The sequence below is a fragment of the Lethenteron reissneri genome, chromosome 47 (genome assembly GCF_015708825.2).
Source record: "Lethenteron reissneri isolate LAM-NWPU_2019-01 chromosome 47, ASM1570882v1, whole genome shotgun sequence".
Lineage (NCBI taxonomy): Eukaryota > Metazoa > Chordata > Hyperoartia > Petromyzontiformes > Petromyzontidae > Lethenteron > Lethenteron reissneri.
Genome location: NC_083825.1, coordinates 7,219,005 through 7,235,599, shown reverse-complemented (window position 1 = coordinate 7,235,599; position 16,595 = coordinate 7,219,005). Strand labels below are relative to the sequence as shown.

General features: G+C 47.6%; 1 protein-coding gene across 1 annotated transcript in view; it reads left to right on the top strand.

Annotated features, from left to right (window-relative positions):
• The window catches only part of LOC133354331 (ankyrin-2-like), a 108,642-nt gene that overhangs the window by 14,899 nt on the left and 77,148 nt on the right, over positions 1–16,595 (top strand). The window contains 3 exon segments of the mRNA XM_061571080.1: positions 11,451–11,549; positions 14,669–14,854; positions 16,189–16,212. Coding sequence (XP_061427064.1) covers positions 11,451–11,549; positions 14,669–14,854; positions 16,189–16,212 — 309 coding nt within the window.

Here is a 16,595-nt window from a genome sequence, read left to right as displayed (position 1 = left end):
ACGCGTGCACGTACACGCGCGCACGTACACACGCGCGCACGCTCACTACGAACGCACGTGAGTACGTGCAGTACAACAACAGCAACCGGCCACCGTTCGTCACTTAGTGGTGACAGTGACGTAGCCACAGAGTTCGTACCAGGCTAGGTGCACTTTGGGGTAGTGGGAAAGCATCCAATGAGGCTCCGCTGGCAGGAGCTCACAGACACAGGTGTTATGGGCTCGATGGCTGGCAGATGTGCGCAACCCGTGCTGCCCACTACGCCACCTTGCTGCGTTGTAGCGCTCTGTTCATTGTTGTGAGCGCCCTCCGTTTTTGCCAGAGCGTGATGGTCTGAAGTTGTCCACTCGCATCCTTCATGAGCTTCCTCCACACACACACACACATGAACACTTACTGTACTGTGTGTGTATGCTTGCACTCATGCAGATGTCCTGCACCACATGCGTACACACACACACACATACAAATTCGCTACACACTGGACATGTGCAAATGCATCAATTGATCAATTAAAATTGATTATTAAGCTCGTGATATATGCATCAAATCACAGGTTTAGAAACCGTTATCTACAACTTGTGCAAATTACATGCGCTTGCCTGTAATCCCCCATTACTGTGGAGGTGGTGCGGGTTGGTGAATCACGTGAATGTTGTGAAATTCCCTTCCTGGGGCGTCGAGGTGCCGTAACCTTGCCCACCAGAAGGCATTACGACAAATGTGGACTGCCAATTTTATAAACGTTTACTTAATTGGCCTTTTGGCGTCCTCTGGTCTAACACCGTTTGAGACGAGGCTCAATAAAGGATTTAAAAACAAAGTTTTTAAATCCTTTATATGCGTGGCGGCGAACTTAATATAAAGGATTTAAAAATATATTCGCCTGTGGAGGACGCGGGGATCGATCCCGCGACCTTTGGCATGGGAAGCGAGGGCGCTACCAACTGCGCTACTCCGCCACGGCCTGTGGAGGGGTTACGCTCTGGGCTCTTATACTGTGATGTTCAGCCAAAGCCAAGAATGAGTTCTATTTGAATATATGTAAAATAATTTTTTTTTGCCTAAAAAGTGTAAAATTTTGGGAATTTTTTTTCACGAACAATAATTGTCTGGCACAACGAGTCTGTGTGGAAAATGTCAGCTCGATTGGATCACGGGAAGTGGGTTAAAAAACGACCGAAAAATTTGCACGATCCTAAGCAAGCAAGCACGCAAGCAAGTGAACTTAATATAAAGGATTTAAAAAGAAAGCTGCCTCTGGTGTGGACCAATCAGTTTCAAGGACAATGCATGTGTTACCAGAGTTTGTTTTTTGTTTGCATTCTGACCACAAGCATTGTGGTTAATGCAGACATAATTCCTTGTAAAAGGTTTCAGTTTGGTGTTTTAACAACTTAACACCTGTTTCGTTGCCAGAAAAAAGGGGAAAACCCTATTCTCATATTTTGCTACTGGCAAAGGAGGTCCCATGATGCAGATCACAGATTTGTTTAATTCGGTGGTGGTGAAGATCATGGCATATCCCAGGGACAGCAATAAGAACCAAGCGATTGGTGGAAAGGTTAGACTGCGGACCATGACAGAAAGACGAAAACTAAAGCATTTGGAATGTCATCATTAGACCTCCTTTACAGTACCAAAATATAATAATAGGGGTTTTTCCCCTTCTTTTTCTGGCAACAAAACTGAAACCTTTTTACAAGGATTCATGTCTGCATTAATCACAATACTTGCAGTCAAAATGCAAACAAAACACTGATAATATATGCATTGTCCTTGAAACTGATTGGTCCACACCAAGGGACGACTTTCTTTTGAGCACCAATTGGGTCGAGGCTTCAGTTTTGTTGCCAGAAAAAAGGGGTAAAAACCCTATTATTACATTTGGAACGTGTTGCCATAGGCGTGACGAGGTACATCTGTACACACTGCTGATGTTTGATGAAGTGGCGTGAATGTAAAAAAAAGGAAAAGCGGTAGATGGAGACCATTAGAGACGTATAGTATTGTAAATGTCATCAGGAGGATAGCGTACCCAATGTTATAGCAAAGCCCCAAATTGCAGAGGGGTTTGATTATCGGGGCGACACAATTTTAGTAACGAGTAGGGCAGAGAGAAACATGTTCACACACACACCCAGTCACCGCAACAGATTGCATGACAAATATGGGCGATATACCATCAAGCATACGGTACAGTATGCAGAAACTAACATGTTTGGGGGGACACAAAGACAAATATCCCCCGTATAGGCATAACAGGCTCTAGGAGCAAGTGCTGTTAGCAAGCACCGATGAAGGCCAGCACGGCACTGGAGGGGATGGGTGGCCAGTGCCACACTTGGCTGCCTTTGCCTCCCTATTGGTGATGTTAACACACCACACCAAGTACATGTTTGAGGCTGAGTCGACCTAGGGGAGGCCCAGGACCGGTTCAGATAATCCTCACAGCTAGAGGTGCGACAGGAAAAATATGGACAAACTGGGGGGGGTGATTTGGTAAAGTTGATTGATGCAAATAGGAGCAGAGGTAGTCAGAGACTAAGACGGACAGATAATATCGTAAATCTAACCAGAAGGCTGGTATACCAAGGTCATGAATGCTCCGCAATAAGTGGTAATGGCTAACAGAGAGAAGAGCGAGTGAGCGAATGGATGGGTTAGTAGTGAGATAATGAGCGAGTGTGAGTGAGCGAACGAATGGATGAAGATGCGGCGAGCGTGTGTGGACGTGTGCGCGTGTACCAGGCAACGCCTCTAGTAGCCGTTGGAGTTTGTGGAGGCGCAAGGTGGCAAAAGGTCTGAAGTTTTCGTGATTGCAATGAACAGTGCTCTCTGGTTTTTTCGGTAAAGTCACGTAGGTATAAAATAAAATACAAAAATAATAAAATAATAAAATTTATTTTTTTAGGTATATAATAAAATACTAAAAATACTACAAATAATAAAGTTATTTTCTGGTATAAAATAAAATACTACAAATAATTAAAGTTATTTTTTGGTATAAAATAAAATACAAAAATACTACAAATAATAAAAGTTATTTTTTTAGGTATAAAATAAAATGCAAAATAATAAAAATAATACAATTAATTTTTTAGGTATAAAAGAATACGTTTTTATTTTATTTTTTGTATTTTATTTTATACCTACGTGACTTTACCGAAATAACCATAGAGTGTGGGAAAAGGTATTGAAGATTTTACCCAGGAGGGCAGTATACACTATCAATGTTTAGTATCAGTGGCGTCTGCTGGGTTATGGGAGCTTGCAGAGGTGGAGGAAGTAGCTGGGACGGGGCGGGAATGTCGATTATTGATGAACGTGTTGAGTTCGTGTTGTTTTCGTGCTTGTACACCATTGCCAATGCTGCAGCATCAGCAGCAAACATCACAGAATAATTTGATGAGCGGAAAAAAATGATTTCGGGTTTTCTTTTTATCATGAGTCGGGCCCCACCACCCTCGCCCCAGCAGACCTACCGACACTTTCCTCGCCCCATCGGCCCCACCAGTCGTGACGGCCAAACCAGCCACGGGACATTATAGAGAAGCCCCGAATCGTGGAGTCTATTGTATTCGTTATCGAGGTCACAAATCTTCGGCAGCGAGTCAAACGGCGCGCGCGCAGAGAGATGAGTGCGCGTACGTGTCTTGCACGCACAAGACTAAGACCCCCCGTATAGCCTCAACAGACTGTAGGGGCAAGTGCTGTTAGCGAGCACCTATGAAGGCCGGCACGGCACACGAGCGGGTGGGTAGCCAACACCACGCCCGGCCGCCTTTGTCTCCCTAGCGGCGGCAATGTTTACACATCGCACTAGGTACTCATTTTAGGCTGAGTCGATCTAGGGGAGGCCCGGGACCGGTTCAGATAATCGTCACTGGTGTTGGCTGTGAGCGGGAATCGAACTCGGGTCGCCGGGTTCATAGCGCAGCGCGCTAACCGCTACACCACCGCTCCCCACGCACGCACATGCACGGACACGCACGCACATGTGCACGCACATGCACGTGCGTGCATTGTACAAGGCTCGCTCCCTCGAGCAAGACCCCACCACGTACGCAGCAGCAGCAGCAGCCACTCGCTCCGCATGCCGCAGAGCCCACGCCCCAGTGTAGATCTGCTCCACAATCCCCCTCCCCTCCCCCACCCCTCTCTCATTCCCCACCCCGGCCTTGAAAGTGGCCGAGCGCTCGCTGCTCCCATCTGTCGAGCATTTTCCACCAACCCCGCTGCGCGGATGTGGCTTTGCGGCTTTTATTGTGGAGCGCGCACGTCAGGGTCGTGGGTGGTGGGCGCAAAGGGGGAGCGGTGGTGCAGCGGTTAGCGCACTGCGCTACGAACCCAGCGGACCGAGTTCGATTCCCGCTCACGGTCAATACCAATGACGATTATTTGAACCCGTCCTGGGCATCCCCTAGGTCGACTCAGCCTCAAATGAGTACCTGGTGCGGTGTGTAAACATCGCCACTGGGGGAGACAAAGGCGGTCGGGTGTGGTGCTGGCTACACCACCCCCTCGTGTACCTCGCAAACAGCACTTGCCCCAACAGTCTGTTAAAGGCTATACGGGGGATCTTTGTCTTTGCTTTGTTGGTGGGCGGAAATGTTTTTCTGCGGCGGCGTATCCTTTTGGACCTCTGGCTCGGCGTGCCGAGCTCATATTGGAATGAAACGACGACTCACTCGGTCGATCAGTCAGTCCATTAGTCGTGTCAGTGATGTTTGTTCAGAAGCAGGGGGAAGCATCGAAAGTCACTTTCGAGGGTTGGGCTGGCCTACTCTTCCATGCTGAACAGATGTCTTGAATGGGTGGAAAACCCCACACTTTGCCCCAAGACCAAGATCTCCCGTTTAGCCTTAACAGACTGTTGGGGCAAGTGCTGTTAGCGAGCATCTATGAAGGCCGGCACGGCACACGAAGGGTTTAGTAGCCAGCACCACGCCCGGCCGCCTTTGTCTCCCCAGTAGCGATGTTTACACACCGCACCAGGTACTCATTTGAGGCTGAGTCGACCTAGGGGAGGCCCAGTACCGGTTCAGATAATCGTCACTGGTGTTGGCCAGTGACGATTACACAATCGCTCCCCACACTTTACCCCACCAACACCGCGACCTACATACCGATCGGCTAACTGAATCGATGGCTCAATTTATCAGTTATTAAATCAACGAGTCATTCATTCAGTGATGTATATATCATAGGCAGGTGAGAGCCCCTTGAGGTTAAAGTATTTTGTTTGCAAGGGAAACCTGCAGTGATGTTTTACAGAGGAAAACGAACAAAATCAATTTACGGAAATCAATTGCAGAGAACTTGACAAACGTAAACAAACTAATTGATGAGCAGAAACGATCGGCAGTAATCAGACAGTGCGACGCGGCCAAATAAACATAATAACGTACCAAGACAAGAAATCAAAGTCATTAAACATCGATGCAGTTAACTCGTAACTATTGTATTCAGTCATACAACAAATGGAAAGACATGGAAATTGTACTCGAGGACTGTTGGACAAAATGTTCCTTTAGTTTTAGGTAATGAAACAATCCCTCGTGTCTATGCCATCGACTATACTCCTGCAACAGCACTTTTCTTTCACTGTTACATGATCGTTACTTATTGTGATATTGCTTTGGCAGTGGTGCAAAAGCACACATTGCAAGTGAAAAATCAGCACATCAATAACACTTTCCTTGAAAGGAAAATAATGCTTTGTAGATGAGGGTTATTTGAGTGTTTGTACCGGTTGAATGTCGCACGTTGCTTGCACACAGATCCAAATAGAGCACTACTGAGACCATGTTGAGCCTGGTTAGTACTCCAAATCAGTACTTCTGTTGTGTGACTGCTGAGGAATACCATGTGTTGTAGGCTTGGGCTGTGAGAGCAATGCATAACTGTAACCAACAGTGTGGGCCCTCTCCAGTGACTCGGACTTTCTCCCCCATGAAGCCAAAACCCTCGTTCATGAATCGACTCAACGTCCTGACGTAGCAGCAGCAGCAGGACCCTCTTGACAGGAAGCCTTCGGACTCATCGAGTCTTTGCCGAGCAAATGGAGGCCGTACTTAATTTGGAGCTTTCGTGACTGCAGGAATTACTCTTTGGTTCTTTCTGTGAAGTCACGTATAAAGAGAAAATAATCAATTAAATACTAGCATACGACGTTTCGATTGCAACACAAGCAATCGTCATCAGGTATAAATGAAATAGAAACACAAATCTAGTATACTTAGAAATGTAATGTAATACAACAGAGAATCGGATAACATAACAGTCAACACCCTACCCGGTTGATTACGTTCTTCCTGAGAATGCTAAATTTGAGAGAGAGATAAAACACAGAACCAGAGACATTTAGACAGACATATAAGTAGAGACAGATCACAGAGATACATAGAGAGAGAGACGTACATAGGCACATAGAGAAACCACGCCTCTGTGCCGAGGCCTTAAAGAGAGAGAGGAAGGGGTTAGAGAAATTAGCATGTCAATGAGTGACTATGCAATCGAAAACGTCGTATGCTCGTATTTAATTTATTACTTCCTCTTTATACGTGACTTTACCGAAAGAACCAATGAGTAAATGGAGGCCGTTTTTACTATCACAGGGGATGCTACCGCCGGGCAATGCTTAGCACGCTCTGGACTTGCAATATAAAAAAAATCATTTTACCGCAGTTAGTCAATCAGCAGGTCGCAACGTGTTGCGGAAGAGTGTGTTGACTGCCCATGTCTTCTCGTGCTGCCCCTTTGCAAGTACCTTTAATTATTTTTGTAGCTTGTTATCCGTAATGGCGTAAGGGACGACACGATATCTGAGCTTCTGGGCGGGCGCCAGGTTTTGCACGAGCAAGTCGTCCGAAATACCTTAGCGTCATCTCCTATCCATTCCACGAGATTAACATTCTCCTTTGTGTCAGTGGGGATAAGGTGGGAGGTGAGTGGTGGAGGTGGGAGAGGGATGGGAGAGGGATGTGCCGGGGCTGGCCTCCTGCCGAATCCGGGACAGAAAATTGATTTAACCCTTGAACGCCACACCGCCATCCTCCGAAATTTAAACTTAAGTGCGACTCGTCGGTGGAGTCACAGGCCGTCGTATCTCACCACATTTCAATATTTATGATCGGCTGACACAGTATGACTTGTAGTTGGTTGTGAGGTTTTTTTTTTAGATTTTTCCCACCCAGTCTAAATTCCAATTGGCTTGCCAAGGTAGGGCTGGCTCATGAGAAAATGACGCAGTAAATTTGTCAAGAGGAAGGCCCCACTCTCCCCCTCCCCCGTCTGGCGTTCCCCTGGAAGGAATCGGCTCCTTCGTGTGAGGATTGGATTTACGGTCGTGTGCGCCAGAGAGCGTGTGTGTATCTGTGCGACACCGCTGTCACCTAACGGAGTGCGCGCCCAGATCCTATTAGATCTTGGTAGCCTAAAGCAGGGATTGAGCCTGGATAGTGCTTGGATGGGTGACTATCACGAACTATTGTTGGGAGGGGAGTAGAGCGGAACATATTGTACTGTACGTTTGTTATACCGAGTCTATGGACCCCCCGCTTACACAAACCCGGTCTGGACCAGTATCCGCATCTATATTGGGAACAAATTTCTTTAGAACAGTTTTTGTGTGTGTAGCTTGTTGTCCTTCCCCCGCACCTCCGATTCGCACGGTTGGCTACGTAGGATGCAAACTCAGTTCTACATGCATGCGTTTTTATCCAGCAGTGGATTGACAAAACGACTTGTACGTACATGGCAAGAGTGCACGCTGGCCGCGTTCAAGCCCTGAGAGCCAGCATCGCTGAGTTCTGGGGTTTTAATTCTTCTCGCCGCCGGTTATTAAGCCATTAAACCAATGAGTTGGTGGTAGCAGTCTGGTCGATAATTCATGGGCAAAAAAAACATCCGTTGTGTAATGAATGCGATTACTTTAATTTAAGGAAAGTCGTTACTGAGGCCTAACCTTTTAAAATAATGAAAATTATTTATATGCAGCAAGGTACCTCCGATTTGCACGGTTGGCTACGTACGGTGCGAAAGAAGTTCAACAAACACACATGTATACTGTGTACAGACACATTGTGTTGTTATTTACAGCTGGGACGATCATTGGAAGAGTCGATCAATTGTCTCAACTGTATAATCAACTATTTTTGCTCGTTGCTCATGAGCTATAAATGCCAACATTCATATTCCCCCAAAAAAACTGTTCATCGGAAAACATTTAAAACAATATAATTCATATGGCCCCATGGTATAAAGTTCAGTATCCAACTATAATTATCCACTCTCAACAGGCCTCAATGTGCCATGAATAAGGGCCCATTGCCCAACACATTGCCTATAATATCTATTTTTCGTTTAAGGCCACAGCATTATTGACCAATGTGTTGATCCTTACCCTTGGAGTTTGCCTGTTATCTCCTCGTGGTCGTGTGGATTTTTATCCGGGTCCTCCGGTTTTTCCCTCCACATTTAGAATCAACATCACGCGTTTAGAGTGTTTGGCTGCTACACATTTGCACGTGACAAGCCACTTCGTTGAGCTGTCATTTTGATGTGGCCAGGTCGCTTCTGAAAGAGAGCTATACAGCTCAGTGGGCCTTACCTGGTAAAATAAAAATAGTTTAGTTTGTATAGTTTCAGTTGACGTTTTTCTGTTGTTGCTATTTTTGTGGTTGATTACTCGGCCTCTTTAAAAAAAAAATCGACGATGCCCTCACAATGCCCAGCGTGACGCGTGTGGATGACGCCACTAACATCACCGAGCCATTTGTTCCCAGCGAGCGGCACGCGTGGGGACGCGACACTTTATCCCTCCAAACGATTTTAGTGCTATTCCTATTGGCTGATAACCAGTGTGTTAATCGATTACGTAAAGAATTGGAGAGCCCAGCTTCTAACCGTAGGCTCGTCTATGATTTGATTGGCCGATTGAAGTGACTTCGAACACATTTCACTGACACGGGAAAATGGTCTGCATTCATAAAAGCACATTTCATACTTTCATACTCCAAAAGGTATGCTATAGGCTGAGATGATCGTTGAGAGAATTAGCCCAAGTGCACATATATATACAGACAAAGATCCCCCTATAGCCTTAACAGACTGTGAGGGCAAGTGCTGTTAGCGAGTACCTTTGAAGGCCAGCACGGCACACGAGGGTATGAGTGGCCAACATATAGGCAGAGATCGCATACGCATACACAAAGGTAAAGATTCTCCATATAGCAAAACAGACTGTTGGGGAAAGTGCTGTTAGTGAAGACCTATTAAGGCCAGGGTGGTGTAATAAAGGGTGGTATGGCCAGTAATATGCCCAGCTGCATTTGTCTCCCGAGTGCTGATGTTTAAAAACCACACCAGGTACTCGTTTAAGGCTGAATTGACCTAGGGAATGCCCAGAACCAGTTCAGATATTTTCCACCGATGTTTGCCACAGCCAGGGCTCAAACTTTGGAAGTGAAGTTTGAAGCATTGCGCGTTAACTACTATTACACCATTTCCCATAACACCCATGTATTCATGCACAGCCCACATTTCAAAATGAAAGACATATCCTCCCATATGACCTTAAACTGTTGTTGGTCAGAATCTATTAAGGCACACATTTACACACAAGCGTATTCACATGCACCAAGGCAAACGGACAAGGGCGCAAACGTGCACACACACCCCTGTATATTTGACAGCACATTAGACGATAATAAACTATGGCAGTGGTGACGGTGGTGTGGAAACACAATAACGAACATAATCATGATGTAGGCGACGTTACCGGCCGGCCCCACGGTGCTGTTTTTAGATAATCGCCTTCCAAACCCCCGGCCCCCATCCATCGATTTCCCCACTTGCCGTTGTCTCACAGTCCCCGTGTCCCGCATGATGTGAGCGCGAGGCCTGGTAATGAGGACGCTGGGGGTCGAGGGGGGCAATGTTTTAAAATAGCTCGTGGCTCATGCCCCATATCAGAAGCGCGATTTACGGCCCATTTCGATTCGTAAAGACGGACCGACGATGGCAACGACCGCCGTGAGCGGTGCTCATCATCGTCATCAGGTGTTGCCGCAAGCCGGTGGGGTCGTGGTTTTGTGATTTTTTTTGGGGTTTTATCTTCTAGGTATGTAAGAATAGCTTTCGCATCGACCTCCCCTGTAAATCGCTTTTATTGACGTCATTTCAATATTCGTCGCAGCTTTCAGGAACGCATCCCCGACGTACACTGAGGTATTGCTGTATATATTTACGTGATGCAGTACCCTTGGCTGAGTTGCTTGACTCTGCCTCCGTGTTTGATCCTCGCTGGTGAGGCCGGCCAACTCCGCTACGAACCCGGCGCCCTGACTTGGATTCTCGGCTCTCTGGCTAATATCGCTTCCGAGTGATAACCGGTCTTGGTCACCCGCCTCTCCTCTCCCCCCCCCCCCCTTTCACCAACCCGCACCAACAAAATGTGGTGAAGTATGGTCAAGCAACCCTCGTGACTGACACGGGGTGGGGTGGCGTTAATCCAGTGGATTTATAAAGGGCAGTGTAACTTCGCCAGTAATCTTCACGAAGAGTTAATTTGAAGTTTGCCATCAGCTTCGGAGTCGTTAAAAATTGTGTGACATCGAAATGGCCAGGTGGCTCAGGGAGATAATGCTCTGTGTAGGCACTGAGCTAACAACACTGACATCCTGCACTCGGCAAGCCCATCTTCATTAAATTGGGTTTTCGAGGGTTGATGGTCTCGGCCGAACTATCAATAATTTCATTTTAAAAAGTTTCACTCAACTAGCAGCCCTCCCTCCAGCTATCCAGCCAGTCAGCAAAACTTTTTTTAATATAATACAGCATGATTATTTTGAAATTTCCAGTTTTGAAAAAAAGCACCACATAGTGTGGGTAGGAGGCAATCGAAGGGGCAGCTGGGATGCCATCTTATGTGACATGAGGGGGTGCACTGCACGGTGTGAACAGAAATGGGATAATAAAAATAATAAAGATCCGACAACACGATGAGTAAGAGTGTGTCGATGTGTATCGCTATCGAGGTGTGTGTGTGTATGTGCCAGCTAAAAATATAAGATTGACTATCTGTAGGCCGTAGTTATATCTGTGGAATGGTATTTACCACGTGAGAGTCCATTGGGAGAGCATGACTATTACCTCCGACATGGAGCGACGGACGACATGAGCTCTTGTGCAGCAGCTCGGGGGATGAGTGCATCGCAGAACCGCGAGGGCTGGCGGCAGTTTATGGAGGCCTTCATCCCACAGTGAATGGATCATGCTGTGATAAAAAATGATCATGTAGGGCTGCAAATAGAAATGAGAACTAACCAAACGCCTGTTTAAACCTGGAGACAGTTTGACTTGTGTCATGCTTAATGTGTCCACACGTGCGTGTTTGTGTGCGGTGCGTGTGTGTGTGTGTACGCGATGTTGCGTGCGCTTACAGAATGGTTTCACTCCGCTGTACATGGCGGCGCAAGAGAATCACTTGGACGTCGTCAAATATCTGCTGGAGAACACAGCCAACCAGGGCATCGCCACCGAGGTGAGACGCGATAGATTAGGCCTACTGGGGGCTGGATGTATGTAGAACTTCATAAGCACCGTACATAGCCAACCATGCTCACCGGAGGTGGTGGATGATGGTGATAGAGGATGGCTGTGTAATGTGAGGATATATCCGGGTCGCTGACGGATTACAACTCGTCACGATGATTGGCTCTGCCGGTCCTGGTCCATAGCCAATGGGGGGAAGCCTAGGGGCGTGGCCCTGACGTAATGGAAAGGTGACAGCTGTAAGTAGAGGATTGGTTCTGCTGGCTTTAGCCGCAGCCAATGGGGAGACGAGTCAGGGGCGTGGTCCCGGGAGCCTACGATGGAGTCTGGAAGATTCCATAGAGGCTTACCAGGATTGGTGGAAACGTACCACGTGACCCGGGTATTAAATAGGGGTTGAGACGAACAACACGTGGTCAGAACTTGAACGAACGGAGGGAGAGGCCACGCGAGAGCGGGGGTCCAGGCTGCCACGTGGTCCATGCTGCCACGTGGTCCAGGCTGCCACGTGGCTGCGCGCGTCTTTTTCTATCCCTCTCACGCTGTCTGTCAGCAGCGTGAAGGAGTGTTGTAATGAAAGACGAATAAAGACCGGATTCCAGAAGTCGCTTCAACGACCTTTATTACAGCTGCATGGATGATGGTGATTCACACGTAGGGCCAATTCACCCTGATCGTGGCCATTGTCAACCAGGTGAGATGTCAACCGGGTGAAGATCTGAGCAGATAATATGTTCACCAGGGGAGAGAGACCTCATCAATTCAGGCGCAGACCAGGTGAAGAATCACCCAAAGTGAGTCATTGACCACATGTGACATTGATTGGGTAAGGCGTTGATCAGACCGTGAATGAGGTGAAATATTGAGCACAAGGCGAGATGTCAACCGAGGAGGTAACACCACGTACCAAGTGGACTTGCACTTAATTTGCTTGCACAGGTACACGTACAGCTCTGTTGTCAACACTGCTGGGTGAGGGCTTCCCACCATCTACGGGTCATGGAGGTATATTTGACCTTACATCACCAATGCTGGGGAAGGCAGGGAGCATAGCCCCGGGAGCATAGAAATATAGTACAACTGTAAAGGAGAGCCGACACAAGGTTGCAGGGGGTTCGTCTTTTAATCCTTTTCTCACATCCACACCTGTCCCCAGCCGTCTCAATCTCGTTCCCGACAAAAGCCCCTTCTTCCCGCCCGTTCTCCCCTTATATCTCCTCGATTTCCCCTCCCCCTTCTCCTGTCACCGTCCCACGAACCCTCCTATTGGTGGGTTCCCTTCCCCTGACACCCCTACACAACCATTGATTTTGCTCCACTACCCTCAGCTCGCACACCTTGGTAGCTCACGCAGTCCTGTGACAGCTATTTTTGCGCCTAGTATTCACCCACTTATTTTCTTCCTTGTCTCTCTTTTCCTGCTACTGGCCCAGTCGTTGCAACCCAGTAACATCTGAACCTTCGTCAAGGTCTCATACTGGATTAACTCGCTCACCCACAGAGTCAATTTCGATTTAAAGGTTTCGTGACTGTAGGGATTCATCTTCTTGGTTCTTTCGGTAAAGTCACGTAGAAGGGAAATAATAAAATAATGAAATGTATTCTATTATTTTATAATGTTTTATTTTTGTTATTTTATTATTTCTCTTCTACGTGACTTCACCCACAGAGTGTTCAGCTGCATAGAACTCAACGATTATATTCCTCCCTTCCTCACTCTGCTCAGCTTTGCAACTCTCATTTTATCGTGTCTCTTCCCCAAGCTCCGATAAATAACCTTGTTCATTTCAAGAAACCAGGGCCAGATTTAGGTATCTTTGCCCCTGGGAAGCCAGAGCGGAATTGACCCCCTCACCCTACCCCGACCCCTGCTCCCACCCCGGTTCCTCTCCCCCTCCCCACCGCCCACTCGGTTTATCACCACTCGGGAGGATTAATCTCCGTCAAGTGGGGGAAAAAACGTGAGGGCGAAATGAAAACAACCCAATGAAAACAACAAGATTAAGGGTAGCATCTTTTATTTGTTCATATTTAAATAAACTTAACACGTGAATAAATATTTCGAACGTTTCTAGATGAAACAAACTGTAATGTATTTTTCATGAGGCCACTCCAGAGATTTTTAGACCATGAACACAATTCCCAATGCCCCCCCCCCCCCAATTCCCCCTTCCCCCCCAATTCCTTTCCCCCCCTCATCCCCAACTGAACCTGCAATTAACATTGCGTTGCTATCTGCTGAACTGTGGTTGCTACTCACAGCTGCTGGCTACTTTGCATTAAGAGGCCTGCGGAGGTCTGTGTTCAAACACTGTGATTATAATGAATGGTACATTATAGACAAACCAAAGTAATTGTGGCCATGCAACGGAAACCGTGGACCACATACTAAACGCATTGAGACACAGACTTGTATAATCATCGAGAGCCATAGAGATTCATAGAGATGAATACAGAGACACATGGAGGATACAGCAAACACAAGCCACAGGAGTGGGACTATGTCCATGACTGTGTCCATGCAACTCCACACTGTGGACCGTATCGCAAACCCCCGTGGTCTGCGATCCTTCAACGGACGAGGAGGGGAGCAGAACAACGACACGAACTCTCTCTCTCTCTCTTTCCTGAAGCCCTCTCGTCTTGGCCAGGAGACCGCGACAGTGGCATTTAGCTCCATCATGTGCAAGCATAGAAAGAATTTAAAAAAGCACGAACTTGCGTTGACTTTGGTGACGTTGCCGGACCGAATGATGTCGCGACTGCTGCTGCTGCCGGAGCCGGTCGTGCTGGCACTGATTGAGGCTGTGGGTTCGTGGCTAGTGAAATTGCCGCAGCTCGAATACAGCAGCGTGTTTCGTATTGATAGCGTGCTCCCCCCCCCCCCCCCACACACCACAGTCAATTTACATGCAAATCAGAATTTTCTTTAAATTCTTTGCAAGGCAAATTTCACAGAAAATGTTTACGTGTTATCTTTAATTGCGGTGCGAATTAAGTCTTGCCTCGGCGAATAAACAACGGCTGGGAAGTGTGTCGTGCACTTGAGAGAGTTGACGTCTCCAGAAGGATGACGATGATGATGATGGTGGGATTGGCGCGGTGCAGGATGGCTTCACGCCGCTGGCCGTGGCGCTGCAGCAAGGCCACGACCAGGTGGTGGCCGTGCTGCTTGAGAATGACACCAAGGGCAAGGTGCGGCTGCCGGCGCTGCACATTGCCGCGCGCAAGGATGACACCAAGGCGGCCGCGCTGCTGCTGCACAACGACCACAACGCAGACGTGCAGTCCAAGGTGCCGCCCGCACTGCCTGCATGTGTGCGTGTACGCGTGTGTGTACGCGTGTGTGTGTGCGCATGGGTGGGGAGCGGTAGTGTAGCGGTTAGCGCGCTGCGCTATGAACCCGGCGACCCGAGTTCGATTCCCGCTCACGGCCAACACCAGTGAGGATTATCTGAACCGGTCCTGGGCCTCCCCTAGGTCGACTCAGACTCAAATGAGTACCTGGTGCGATGTGTAAACATCGCCACTAGGGAGACAAAGGCGGTCGGGCGTGGTGCTGACCACACACCCCCTCGTGTACCGTTGCGGCCTTCATAGGTGCTCGCTAACAGCACTTGCCCCTACAGTCTGTTAAGGCTATACGGGAGATCTTTGTCTTTGTGTGCGCATGTGGGGAGCGGTAGGTCGACTTGGACTCAAATAAGTACCTGATGTGGTGTGTAGTAAACATCGTCACTGGGGAGAAAAAGGCATCTGGGTGCCGTGCCAGCCTTCATAGGTGCTCGCTAACGGCACTTTCTCCTACAATCTGTAAGGGCTATACGGGGGATCTTTGGGGAGCGTTTGGTCGACTCAACCTAAAATGAGTACCTGATGTGGTGTGTAGTTAACATTTCCCTTACTATATGTTAACGCTATATGGGGGATCTTTGTCTTGTGTGTCTGTATTGACCATGTTTTATCGGGAGCGGTAGTGAAAGGGTTTAGCGGACTCCGCTACTAACCTGCGACCCGAGTTTGACAGGTCCGCTCGCGACGAATAACAGTGGCAAATATTTTAACCTGTCTTGGGCCTCTCCTTAAATGAGTACCCAGCTGGTGCAGTGTGTAAACATCAGGCAGGGGTGAGACAAAGGCGGCCAGACGTGGTGTTGGCCACCCCACCACCCATCCTGTGCCGTGCTGACCTTCCTTCTGTCCATGCAACCTTGTCGCTGATGTAAACGTGCGACGCATCTAACCGCTTGAGGCAGGAACAATTGCAGCGTTCAAAATATTCGAGATTATTTCTACGTTATTTGAAACAGGCCGCGACCTGACAGCCACGTCACATTGCCTTAATGAGTGTACGCACGCTCGCACGCACGCTGTGCCTGCTTGGGATTTCATGGATTATGGAGGATCTAGTGCCTGGTGATGCACTTTATGGAGATTGTAAATAATGGATTGCACTGTTGTGCAGGAACCTATTTTTGATGCCCGCAACAGCTATTGCGTGTTTGACCCGATATATACAATCATGATATATAAATGTGCAAAATGCATCGCAATGATTTTGTCTTTGAAAAAGGATAAAGACTGTTGTGTTTTCTGTCCTGAATTTTTTTGGCAACGCAAACCCCCAGATGATGGTGAACAGAACTACGGAGGTAACGTTTCGCGCTTTGGCGTTTCTCGTGAAACGTAGCTGGCTTTCCAGTTTGTATCGTGACGCCCGCCCGCACGCTCTGCACCGCCAGTGCACCGCGTGACTGCAGAGTTTCGTTAGATCTTTGTGCACACGTACGAGAACACTTTGTTTAATCCTACATGCGTCTTATTCCATTGCGACAGGGACATTTTTATTTTGCTGACTGTGAATATCAGCTGTTTGGCAGTGATGCGCCAACTGCATTAAGCAAAATTAATATTGCTTTTGCTGATGAACCATTGTTGTGCGATCTTAAGAATGATTGTTGAAGCGTGTATTATTTCCCTTCTACGTGACTTTACCGAAAGAACCAAGAATATAAGATTATGTTTATTTTATTTC